The 13,025-nt window shown below is 42.7% G+C and overlaps 1 protein-coding gene across 3 annotated transcripts in view; it reads right to left on the bottom strand.

The window, feature by feature from the left end:
* KBTBD8 (kelch repeat and BTB domain containing 8) overlaps nucleotides 1-11,259 on the bottom strand; it is a 47,562-nt gene extending 36,303 nt beyond the window's left edge. Inside the window, exons 1-2 of one of the 3 annotated variants that reach the window (XM_053296271.1) lie at nucleotides 8,080-8,280; nucleotides 5,248-5,321 (exon numbers count right to left, since the gene is read on the bottom strand). Coding sequence is in view for 1 of the 3 variants with exons in the window: in XM_053296270.1 (XP_053152245.1) it covers nucleotides 8,080-8,095 (16 nt within the window). In the remaining 2 variants the exon portion in view is untranslated. Of the gene's footprint in view, nucleotides 1-5,247; nucleotides 5,322-8,079; nucleotides 8,281-11,141 lie in introns of those variants that run through there. The other 2 variants (XM_053296273.1, XM_053296270.1) reach the window with 2 other exon arrangements.
* Nucleotides 11,260-13,025: the final 1,766 nt, after the last annotated feature.

The following is a 13,025-nucleotide window of genomic DNA, read 5'->3' as shown; positions in this document are numbered from 1 at the left end:
CATTTAGGCAGTAGGCTGGATATTCATCCCAAGCTCTCCTCCAGCATTGTCGGCTGCAATTCCCTCCTGCCACAAGCAAGCCTAATGCTGCATGGCGGGATTAGTGCACTGAGCAATCAGTAATATGAGAGGGAGTGGCAGCAAGTGTGGTTCTGCTGGGGTCAGGCACTTGCTCCCTTTTTTGGCATCCTTCCCCTCTGTTGCCTTGGAATGTCACCTGGAGTGAGAGCGTTTCCTTTGTTTTGGGGTGTGGTCAGGTGAGTCCTGGAGGCCGATATCACGCTCAACATCCGCCCCTTCATCCTTCCCGGTCATCTGTTGTGAGGAGGAGAACAGCTGTGGTCCGGGGGTGCCAGTGAAGCTCTCTCTCTGTTCCTCGTAGCTGCCCTCTTCTTTGGAACATCCCGATGTCTGGCTGGAAAGAGTTGCCACCAGGAGAGTTTGGCTTGAAAAGCCAGCATGCTAAGCTTCTTGTGCTCAGCCAACATATGGCTGGAGGGATCCTCCCGGTACTGAGGCAAGAAAGCAATAAGGGGATAGGTAGGTTGGCCAGAAAAAAGCGGGGGAGAAGCAGCAGAGTTTTGTTTGTTTTAAGGAAGAGAGTAAAGTTGAAAAATATAAGCAGGAGAGATGGAAAGCAGAAGAAGGAGAAAGACTATGAAAAACACTGGAAAAGCTAAGGTAAAAGCCTAGAAACTTGGCAGGTTAAGGCCTCTGGAGCAGAGGCAGGAAAAGAACTGACGGAACCACCCACTGGGACTCTATTTAAGGTTTCTTCAAGTTTCTTATCCTGCCTCCTGGAGCATGTGGGTGATGTTAATCCACAATGAGTGACCTCCTACACCAGCAGAGAAGTGGATGAACACAGGGTGTGCAAGAGAAGGAAATGGAACTAAAAGGTTGAGTGAAAGTAGCATGGAAGCGTGAGCTTGCCTGTGAGATATGAATACAGCTATGAAGACACTGATATGTATGAAGTATACATACCACTCAGGCTTATGAACACTGCAAGAAAAGAATTGGTATAGAAGTGTCTGGGATTATACATAGACTTTTCAGTGTTTATTTAAAAAGCAGCAAATGATACAAGTGGTAAATACCAGATTATAAACAAGAAGTGAATCCATTCATCTTTGCTTTGATGTCCAGTAAGGAAAGACTTACTTTCAATGTTTTTTGTTTCTTTTGCTCTTATTTTTAAAGTGTTACCATCTTGGCCATTTCCCAATAGTTCACCCATTATAGCACATTAGAGCTATTCCAAATCTCCAATATTTGGGGATTCCAAATTAATTCAAACTGAATCTTTCCCTTCGGTCACTTGAGTAGTCTAAATACTACACCGACAGGATTGAATGGGGGCTTAGATGCTGAAGCTTTGATTTCATTAACCACTTTCCTCCAGAACTCCTATGTTCACACAATATTGTCAAACGTGAATAAGATTAGCTTTACAACCATATTTCCAACATTTTGCTGAGTATTTTTATAGATTTTCCTTAGTTTGTGGGATTAAATGGAAACATAATAGTTCTTTCTCCATTTAATTGACTGGACTGTTCTTATAACCCATTCTAAAGCAGGACTGTTCTTATAACCCATAACATATCCAGGTGAAACCATATCAATTTCTTGCCTCCAATTCCTTGATCTACCTTGTACCTGGGAACTACCATATTTACCCAAATAGAAGAGGACTATAAATTTAAGGTGAACACTTTGAAAAACTGAGGTTCAATAAGGTTATACCTGTATTCAGCCAAAAGGAAGAGGACTCTGAATATAAGACACACACATCTCAATTTTAGAATAAAGAAACTTGGGGGGGAAACTAGTCTTGGATTCAGGTAAATACAGTCAAACATAATATGTTTTACTCAGATGTTTTACTGAGAATTCCATAACAGATTCAGAGTTCTTCGCTTCACTGAGGTTGCTTTAGGAAAATATAGACAGCATCCACACCAAGTAAGTCATGACTAAATCAGATTGTAACAAACAGAATATAAGTTAGTCATGATTAGAGTTGCCGTATTCTGGCTCTCCAAATCTAGGTACCCTAATTTGCATATTATTTAAATTGGCCTGCAAATAATTTGCATATTATGCAAACTAACAGATGCATTTTCCAGTTGACTTACTTTTGCTCTGGATATCTACCAACAATAGCTGGGGAAATATCTTTGCCTGAAGATAACAGCAGGATCTGGCTGCCCGTTTCCTAGTCTGACACACAGTCCCGTGGAGGAGAGAGGCCGAGAGCACATGTCCCTGCTGCCCTCGTACCTTCCCTCTCTCCTCCAGACCCAGGAGCAACAGCAGGAGAAGCATTGCCAAGGCGGCCACCAGGAGAGTGCTTGGTCCCACGCCTGGGACTTCTCAGCTGGAAAAGCCACTCATCGAGAGGCTGAGAGCACCACACACACTGACCCACTCCTGGAGCAGCAGCGCAATAACTGACACAGCAAGCCACACCGTTTCTGGTAGAGCGAGTCTTGAACAGTTCAAAGCCACCAAAGAGATGGCTAAGCAGGCATGCATAGAATCCTTAAAGCCAGTCCTTAAACATGACAGTACACATGCAGAAGGCAGGCAGTGATTTACATAAAAATCAAGCTACCCTCTCAACTGCCTGATAAGCAATCCCCTGCTGATAAAAAACAAAGGCAATATTCCTCAGGGGATTACTGTACAGAAAGCCATACAGCACACAGAAGCAGCTGGGAAGAGATTTCTCAGGCTGCTACATTCGCTCTGCCAGTAAAATCCGGGCAAACCCAACAGCACATTTCAAATCAGGGTAAAATATGGGTGAATTCAGCAGCTGGGAGGGGAGGAGCCAGAATTCAGGGGCTACCCGTAATTCCGGGTGACATGGCAACTCATCTACTTTTGACCATGTCTTGGTAATCAAAGTGCTCCTTAAAGCGGAGGTGAGGGGGAGGGACGACACTAAAAAGGTGACTTTAAATTCTTATTCTTCCATAGGTGTGGTTGTAGAGAAATTGAAGCCTAATGGATTCCTCTCCACCGCCAAACAAAAATCCAGTAAATCATGGGGCAAACTCCACACAGTCCATGCTCATGGACCTATCTTTTTAAAAAAACCATTGGTTTTGTTAGGGGGAAGGCCTAGCAGGAGCACAAGCGGTTAGCTTTTAATTATATCCATCACTACCCAATTCCAGTCTACTACATCTTGCCTACCAAAATTCCTTCAGAAGCACCACTAGAGACAACAGTTATCAGCTCCTCAATGCTGATGTGAGCATCTTATAGTAACAATCAACTTCCTATGTAAAAATATTTTATTTATATATCTCCTATCAATCCATCTTAAGACATCCAAAGCGGCTTCAATACTTAAACCACAACAATTAGCAACAAAAACAGAGATAAAAGCCACTGTCCGGTTGCTGAGGACAGATAATTCAAAGCTCAAGCCACCTCCAGCCTCAGAGACAAGATGCCTCTAAATACCAGTTGCAGGGGAGAAACAGTAGGAGTGGGCATGTACATACCTCTTGCCTGTGGGCTTCCCAGAGGCATCTGGTGGGCCATTGTGTGAAACAGGAAGCTGGACTAGATGGGCCTTGGGCCTGATCCAGTAGGGCTGTTCTTATATTCTTAAGGTTACTTTCTTCCAAGAGGTAGTAATACGGAACTTCCGAGTAGAAGATTCTGTAGATGCTATTCAGACCCATAGCAGAGGGGAACTAGGGTGGACCTGCTACTACCCCCCCCCCCCACACACGTTTTCTCTGGCCTCTCCATACCCCAAAAAATATTTTTAAATAAATTATTTCTTGCACTTACAACTGATGGAGCCCAGATAAATTACTCCCCTTACATTTTTGGTGCCCCCTTTTTTAGACTGGCTATCAGTCTGATGCTATTACAGATAAGGCCCTCTCCTGCACACCAACCAGGTGTCCCTGCTGGACTCAATGCACTGGAAACAGTCCTTTAGAGTTTTAGAGGTGAATACCAGCACTTTGAATTGGATTAGGATGGAAGCCAGTGAAACTGGTATTATAGAGCAACATAGTCCAAAATCTTGGCTCTAGTTCAAACCTTCACTACTGCATTTTGCTTAAACTGGTTTCCAAATAGTTTTCAAAGGCAGAACCATGGAAAACACATTACAATAGTCCAACCTCAATAAAGTGCATCATGTGCACAGAAAGAATCTGGGGAAAGAATTAAACAATCCAATGCTTATTTTTCTTCTTGTATGACTAAATCACACACAGCCATGGCCAGATCTGCCTTAGCTGACACACCAGGCTAACCTGTGAAAGAGGATTCATGGCCACACCTAAGACTCCAGAAACAAAGCCAGGTCAAGAAGCACTCCCAAATAACAGCCCTGGTTTTTCAAAGAGTGCAACTCCACCCAAAACAGGGTTAATGTCTGCCCCTGCATCAGTAATCCTACTGCACGACCAAGGGCATTTTGTCTTGTTCAGATTAAGTTTTGACATAAGGCTATTCTATGCCCAAACTGCCCTGCCGCCACCCTGCAAATCTCATTTGTCACTGGCCACAGACCAATCAGTTACATTGTTCCCCAGCTGCGATACTGGCAAACTGTAGATTTTCTATACTCCCAATGCCTGCACTGCACGATAAAGACAGACTCTGGGGGAGAAAGAAGAGAGGAGTTTGTGTGCCTCAGCATCGAGAGCAGCCATTAGTCAGCTAAACCCTTTTCTCTATTAAGGACAACATTGGGGCACTCATGGCCTTAGTTTGAGCAAGCACATTCTCAGCAAAAGAACTATCCCCTAACCGAAGATGCATGAAGCAATTCAACTATATAGTTGGAAGCAGGCAGGCGGCTTTTAAAATCATTCTTAACATTGTAAACACCAAGTCAAAATTCCCCAAATGCACATTTCAACGTATTAACAGAATTCTCAAATCCTTCGGTAAAAGTATCCAGTCTCCTGCAGTAGCTACTACCAGTATTTGCATTTAAGGTTCATAACCTGACCTAAATGCAATTGTCACTACCCAACCACAGAGGAATAATTCTGAATTGAGCTTTCTACTGAAACTTGCTACTGATCCACTGCTTCAACCAGCACTAGAGTACAAGCAGCAGACAAGGCTGGCATTTATCTGTGAGACTTTTGTACACACTTGCATATTAACATTTGTAGCCAACTGACAAAAACAATGCAGACCTAAAAGAACATGTGTGCAGCATATTACATTATTTGTGATAGGATCTAAAAATCTTACATGTAATTCCATTCAGTCCAATTATCTTTGAAGAGTATGCCTCAATTACCAGCACATAAGAACAAGAACTGGGTCTGAAAGGAGTGAAGTGACAAATAAGCAACTTTTCCAAATACAAAACCTGTTTTGTTAAAGCAACAAAACAAGCAAGGATTCTAAACCAGAGATGAAATGTTGAAAGTTACAAGTCATGTTACTAACTAAACAGAAAAAGAGTTTAAGACACACTGCCACGCTAGGCACAATGCACACAGAGCAATCTGGATACTTATGGGAAGATCCTAATTCAACATGAAGGATTCTTATCCCAGTTTTGACTGGGCTTGGATAAGTAACGAATCAAAAGTTTGTTTCAGGAGCCTGTTCATCACCCAACAGAGAAGGGGTGATATCTAGTCTGACATCACACTCTGTTCTGTAGATGCTCACAAATTCAGTATGAGGTCAGGAACAGTCTCTGCTCATGCTCAGATGGAGAGCAGAAACTAATGCACTGGCTGCTGATAAGTTTCCGAACAAAATACCAAGTGCTGGTTATAAGGACTGCAACAGCTTGGGTCCAGAGTACTTAAGAGAGTGCCTTCTCTGTCATAAACCCTGTCACCTATTAAGATTTGGAGAGGTCCAGTTACAGTTACAGTCCAGTTACAGTTACAGTGGCGACTCGGTACTGGGCCTTCTCTGTGGCTGCCCTGTGGCTTTGGAATGCACTCCTTGCTGAAATAAGAGCATCTCCTTCTTTTAGGAGATTTGGGGATGAAGATTGGAAAACATTTATTGTGGAATAAGGGATAATAATAATAATAATCTTAATAATAAGGGATAATAATAATAATAATAATAATGGATAATAATAATACGAATAAGGGATAATAATAATAATAATCAATAATATTGTGGAATTTAGGTTTGCTTTTAGGAGGACCTTGACGATGTGCCTGTTTTCCCAGGTTTTTAACTGAAATGTTAATTTTTTTATTCATTCAGATTTTTATCTTTTTTATGAATTTTAACTGATTTATATTGTTTTTATATTATATTTTTAACTCGGAGATTACACCACCTAGAGATTTCTATATCAGGCAGTACAGAAACACAATAATCATACTTGCCAAGGAGAAAAAATTGCCTATGGCAATTTTCTCTTAGAATCTGTGCACTCCTGAAAATAATGTTGCATGGGATCTTTTGCACACAGATAAGCCATTAACCAACCAACAAGGTTCTCCATACTCAATGGCCAACTTTTTAAGGGGGAAAAAAATAACCCATTCCTTTGGTCAAGCACCCAATGATTCACCAAGTCCACTGCATTAACGCTTCCACTTTACTGGTCATGCTCATCTACTCTCTTGTTCCCTGAATCCATCGATTCCCTCTGGCCAAGTCCTCCTGGCTTCCTCACACCCCTAGGCTTCATGAGGCAACATACCTTTAAGCCAGGCTGCTGAACACACAATGTTATATGTATTCCAGCTAGATGGCTCATCTATCCCAGATCCTCCAGATTATAAATTCAACTATTTAGGAATTGAAAGAAGTGAGGCAAATGAGAAGAGTCATATACTGACTCCTCAGGCCCCTTTTACTTTTATATCTCCCATCCAACACCTTCCCAACCCAGTTTGTCCCCCTGAGGAGTCAAGATTCACAGATGCCCTTCTTTGTTCACATTGTTTTTTCCCTTAAGCCCTCTCCCATCATACCCAACATTTCACAGCCCCCGAACTGTTCTCGCTGCCTTATTCCACAATAAATGTTTTCCAATCTTCATCCCCAATTGTAAATCCTATTGCAACCAATCCCAAGCAAGTACCTCTCCATCTGTTCACATTTATCTAGTTAGCTTCATCTTTCTCTTTCCCCACCAGAGAAGCTATGAAAAAAAGTCAGTACCTATTTCATGGGTTTAAGGATTGCACCTAAACTATATGTAGGTAAGAATAGTAAAGCATTTTTGGCTTTCTTCTAGTCAGAGTTTAGCTTGCAAGTTCTTTAAAGAAGGACTGAGACTTGCCTTTGTTTTCCTTATCATCATCATCACCATAAAACTTCATGAGCATACCACATGAAGGTCTGAAACCTTTAAGCAACTTTTTTTTAACCAAACATCCGATTAATCAGGCAGGTGACACATTTAACACACACATATTAAAAAAATAATTAATTACGAAAGTTACAGATGGTGAGCACCATCTTAAAAAGAGGACTCTTAAAACTCTCCCCCCAAGAGAGTATGCCTCTTCTAAGATGGCACCTGCTAAAACATATATATACACACACCATCTAAAAACCAAGAAAAGTACTTCCTTTCTTCAAAATTACTGCTTCAAACATATATAAACTGCATTTAGTCAGTGAACTTATTTAAGAGATATTAATTCAACAGGTAAGATTGAAGTTGGCAGCAGTCCTCCTTAAAATAAGTATATATATGTGTGTGTAATTAAAACTCTGGGGACTGTCACTTACATTGATGGTTGCAAATATAAATAAATAAAATAAAGCACCACCACAGCCATTAAGTACATACGGTGGAAAAGAAGAACAAAAACATAATACATATATAGATCCTGGCCCACCCCTTCCCATCACCACCAGAGCCCGTTCAGTCGCCACCCTCCCCCCCCACATCCCTATTCCCCCATCCTCGGCCGACGGACTCCAACGTTTCCCCCGTCCTGTTCCAGACAACGTCTCGGCCGCTCCCCCCGCGAAGTCCCACAGAATGACCGGGCCATCCACTTCAGGCCTCGAAACCACCGCCGCCCCCCTCCATTTCGCAGCCCCGCCCCCCAGGCCGCCTTTAGGCCCCGGCCCAGCTGTGCCCACCTCCCATGGCAGCCATACTGTGGGGAGAGGGAGGCGGGCCCAAGGGAGACTGTCACCACCGGGGGGCCGCCACGGCTTCCCCTTTTCTCCCCGCGTTCCCGTCGAGCGCGGATAACGCCGCCGCCAGCGCGGCCTGAGTCGGCTCGGCGAAGAGAACGTTAAACACGCTCGAGAGCGTGGATTGGTCGACGAGTTTCCGATTATCGCTGGGAATTGTAGTTCTTCCGCGCCGTAGCCTTCTTGCGAAGTGCATGCTGGGAGTCTGGGACTCAGTTCACTCAAGGAGAGTCCTGCCAGTCAGCGTTGTGGGAGGTTCTGTTTTTGTACAGAACAGATTTGGGGACGTTTTTTGTTTCTAAATATTATCGAATTATGCCAGTTCCTTCCTTCCTTTCTTTGAATATTACTTATTAAAAATAAATACATCTGCCAGTCAAGTTGCCAACTTTGGAGCAACTTTTACTACTTTTTGGCAAGGTACTGATAATGTGGTTGATTTGTAACGTAGTTTTTGTGCTAATGGGTCGAGTGTCATAAAAGAAAAGCAGAAGTGAGAATGTGCGTGATCGAAAACGGATCTTCATGCATTTTCATGGCTCTTACGTGGTTCCGCTTACCCACTATTTCACCATGAAAACATAGAAATCATATCCGTGTCCATGGATAACACTATAGATAATGAAATTGGCACTTCCTGGCACCCGTGCCACTGTGACACAAAAACATGAACCTGAGTCACAGATTATTATTATTATTATTATTATTATTATTATTATTAATTCAATTTCTATACCGCCCTTCCAAAAATGGCTCAGGGCGGTTTACAAAGAGAAATAAAACAAATAAGATGGCTCCCTGTCCCCAAAGGGCTCACATTCTAAAAAGAAACATAGGACACACACCAGCAACAGTCACTGGAAGTACTGTGCTGGGGGTGGATAGGGCCAGTTACTCTCCCCCTGCTAAATAAAGAGAATCACCATGGTAAAAGGTGCCTCTTTGCCCAGTTGGCAGGGGCAAACTCATGATTTTTATACTGAATCTTCCCGAATTCACCAAGTCAAGAGCCACATTCATGTCCACAGCTTGCATGGTAAAAACAACACAGATCTAGTGTTCCTTCCTTGGCACCTCCAACGTGCAAAAACATGGATCTTCAGCACACATCCTCCTCATCATGGAACCAAATGATTTTACATGGATTCCCTGAAAAATGCACCATCAAATAGCAACACATCCATGACTACCACAGATAAGGGGTGGGGAAAATCCTTGATCTGGCACAAGCATGGCACAAAAAAACATGGATCTGAAGCACAGGTTCTCATCATTTTTACATCAGTTACCCCAACATGATCACATATCACATCCACTGTAAACAACCCAGACCCAGGACTTCCTATCATCACCATGATTCTTAAGCACAGATCCTCATGGATCCAAATAATTTTTACACTGATTCTATCAACTCTACCATCAAATCACATCTCACATGCATGTGCCCAGATTACAATATAAAAAGCTCGGATCTGGGTCTTCCTAGCACAGTAATTATGCTAGAACATGAATCCAACATTTTTCCCCCTTCCAGTCCCCCCCAAATCTACCATAAAATCACAGATCACATCACATTAATGTTCATTGTAAAAACCACATATATGGTGCTTCCTGGTGCCCCCATGATGCAAAAATATGGATCTGAGATATGAGTCCTTAGAATTATTACATGGCTTCTCACCAAATCCACTATCAAATTACAAATGACATCAGTGTCCATATATCACAGCATAAAAAGCCTAGATCAGGCACTTTTGGTGCAATCATAGTGCAAAATCATGGATCTGGAAGCTTGTGATTGTTACTCTGAGACCCTTAAATCTATCACCAGACCACCATCATACCTCATCTGTGTCAGTGAGTGTAATAAACCCTGATCTGGTGCTTCCTGAGGCCATCAGGGCACAAAAACTTGGCTCCTCCCATCCACTTTTTTCAGGGAATCCCCCAAATCTACCATTAAAAATATAGACTGACATCATTTAGTTAGTTCAGCCCCGCACAACATAAGGCCCGGGGACCAGATTTGGCCCACAGGGGCAATTTTGATGGTAGCCAACAAGAGCCCCGGAATTTGGCATTTTGTGTGGGGCTAGACAGGTGCCCACTGACTGAGCAAAGACAGGGCTTATTTTCTGACCACTATTCTTGGTTAAATGTAGCCCATGTGGCGGGGGGAGGACACAACTAACTAGTAATTGCTTTAATATCTATCTTTACAATTAATTTTACTGCAATAATCAGTGACTTTGCCCCACCCCTCCCATACATCCTCATGGTTGTTTCTGGTCACCCCATACCAAAAAGTCCTTGGGCAGTTCACAATATAACATAAATTAAAATATTAACATAATTAAAACAATTTAAAATACAATAAAACTCTAAAAACGATGTTTTAAAATGATAAACCAAAATTCTGACTAAACAGGTATGTTTTTAGGTTCTTCTTAAAGATATTCAGAGAAGGGGAAACTGTAATTTCATTAGGAAGCACGTTACAGAGTCCTGGAATGGACTAAATTACTTGACAGAAGTTCTATTGAAATCATGTCATTTAGAGTAAGCCTTGAATAACACTACTGAGTAGCACAGTCTGGATGTCAGTCACAGATTGCATCCATGTCCACAAATGCATGAAAAATTACAGTATTAATGCTTTTTGGTGCCAGCACAGTACAAAGATATGCTTAACACAGACCATGGATCCTTATGAGTTTTACGGCGAGTTTCCATAAATAAACTACCAAATTACATATCACATCTGTGTCCAAAAGTTATAGAGTAAAAAGCACATATCCAGTATTTTCTTGTATTGCCATGGTGCAAAAACATGGATCATGGGCACAAACCTCCATGGATACTTCTGATTTTTACAGGGAATTATCCCAAATCCCTCACCAAATTGCAGATAACACAAACTCTCTGAGGATGTTTTTTAAAAGGATGGTGCATTTGTGTACATCAGCCCAAGTATATCTGGAAGTTCCGCCACCTGCACTGCTCACAGTTATGGCAATTGTCTGAAGAGGCTTCCATAAATTGCTTCTTGGAGCGCTCGGTCCAGGATGATGATCATAGTAGCGCTCTCCATCATTTGTATGATTTCCACCTCCAGACATACACTGTAACCATGAACAGCACAGGCAGGTGTGGTGATAGGTTAGTAAACACTGTCAGTCAAAAGGAATTTCAACTTAGGAAACTCCTCTGGAGAGAATTCCTAAGGGAGGGGCTTTGGAATGGAGTGAACAGGTGGCTATAAAATTCAGTTGGCGTTAACTGACAGATTCAGAAAGGGACAGTTAGGGCCAGAGATTGGATGTCTGGTTAGGGTTTCTAGAGCAGGACCGAGAGTGGAATTGGGAGGTCGGTGGGTAGGTTTTTACACACCAGGCATGACCTCTGTAGAGGTCATTTTTGATGTAAATGCTGTCAAATGTAAATGCTGGGAGTGTATGGTTGATTACACAGAATATAAAGCCGGGGAGGTTGTGTCCCAGGAAAGATGCTGAAAGTATAAAGAAGCTTGTTATTTCTAAGCATTCACCTCAGTAACTTCAAAGTAAAGCCTTCGTTGATGTACTGACACTATGGATGTGTGAGCTGGCTTGAGGTCGAGCTGGTTCACACCCAAACTGGCCTGGCTAGAGGGCTCGCCCACGAGCTGGTCCGGGCCCAGTTCAACTCGAGGTTGAGCCGAACGCGGCAAGCTGATCCAGGGGTGGTATGGTTCTTAATTTTTTTTAACCAAGAAAAAAAGGCTTACCTCCATTGGCTTCGGGTGGAAGGGGGCTGCCATGGCTGTAGGGGGATCTCCTGAGGTTCACCATCCCCTGCTGGCCTCCCTCCTATCTCAAACAGCTCATTTTGGGCCATTTTTGGTCCATTCTGGGCCTCTCTGTACCGGCAGCGTCCATTTTGGAGGCCGCCATACATATGCACTGGCCATCTGCATGGACAGGCCATGTCCAGGCCATGCAAATGGCCAGTGCACATGCACGGCAGCCTCCAAAATGGCCACCTCCAACACAGAGAGGCCCAGAATGGGCCCCAAATAGCCCAAAAGTGGCTGGTTGAGACCGGGGTGATGGTGGGGAGAGGGGAACCTCAAGAAAAACCCCTCTCTGAAGCCATGGCAGCATCCCCTGAAGCCCTGCAATAGCAATGAGTCCATCTTTTTTTGGTAAGGAAATAAATAATTTTTGTCCCGCCCGCCCATCCCCTCCAGGAACTGGGCCCAGACTGGTTCGGACTCAAGCCAGACCAGACCTGGCTCTAGTGTGCACAGAACTGAACCGGACCCAGTTTGATTAGAGTTCAGTTCTACTCAAACCAAACTGGTTTTGCTGGTTTTCTGCATACCCCTAGCTGATCCAATCTTATATAAGTAGCTGAGTTTGAATACAAGTTTGAAATATGAGGTCGTGTACAGACTTGCCAGTTTTAAGGTTGTTATTTTGTCTCAGAAACCATTACACATTTGACCCTACATTGTAATAAATAAGAAACCACTGAAACTATTGCACAAGAATAAAGTTATTTTCTTTGGTGTGGAACTTTAAAAATGTTTCAGTTCTGTTTACTTACTTCTCTGCACGTTACAACCTGGGTGCAATACCAAAGTTAGTGTTAGAAACCCAAATTAGGATTTAATTTGGTAGCAGCAGCATGATAAATAAATAAAGGATGTAAAACAAATCAAAGGTTCACAGTCGTATTGTTTATTTTAATATCTATATATTTTAAACCTCGGGTCCTGACAACAGGGGGAGTGAGTGTGGCACCAGGGATGGAACTTCTGGATGCGCTTGTGACAGCGTACATGAGTATGTGATCCTTTTAGAAAATGTCTGAAGAGGGCTATACAGTTCTCTATCCATGGGTTATGT

The sequence above is a fragment of the Hemicordylus capensis genome, chromosome 2, assembly GCF_027244095.1.
Source record: "Hemicordylus capensis ecotype Gifberg chromosome 2, rHemCap1.1.pri, whole genome shotgun sequence".
Taxonomy (NCBI): domain Eukaryota; kingdom Metazoa; phylum Chordata; class Lepidosauria; order Squamata; family Cordylidae; genus Hemicordylus; species Hemicordylus capensis.
This window is presented reverse-complemented; position numbering and strand designations above follow the sequence as displayed.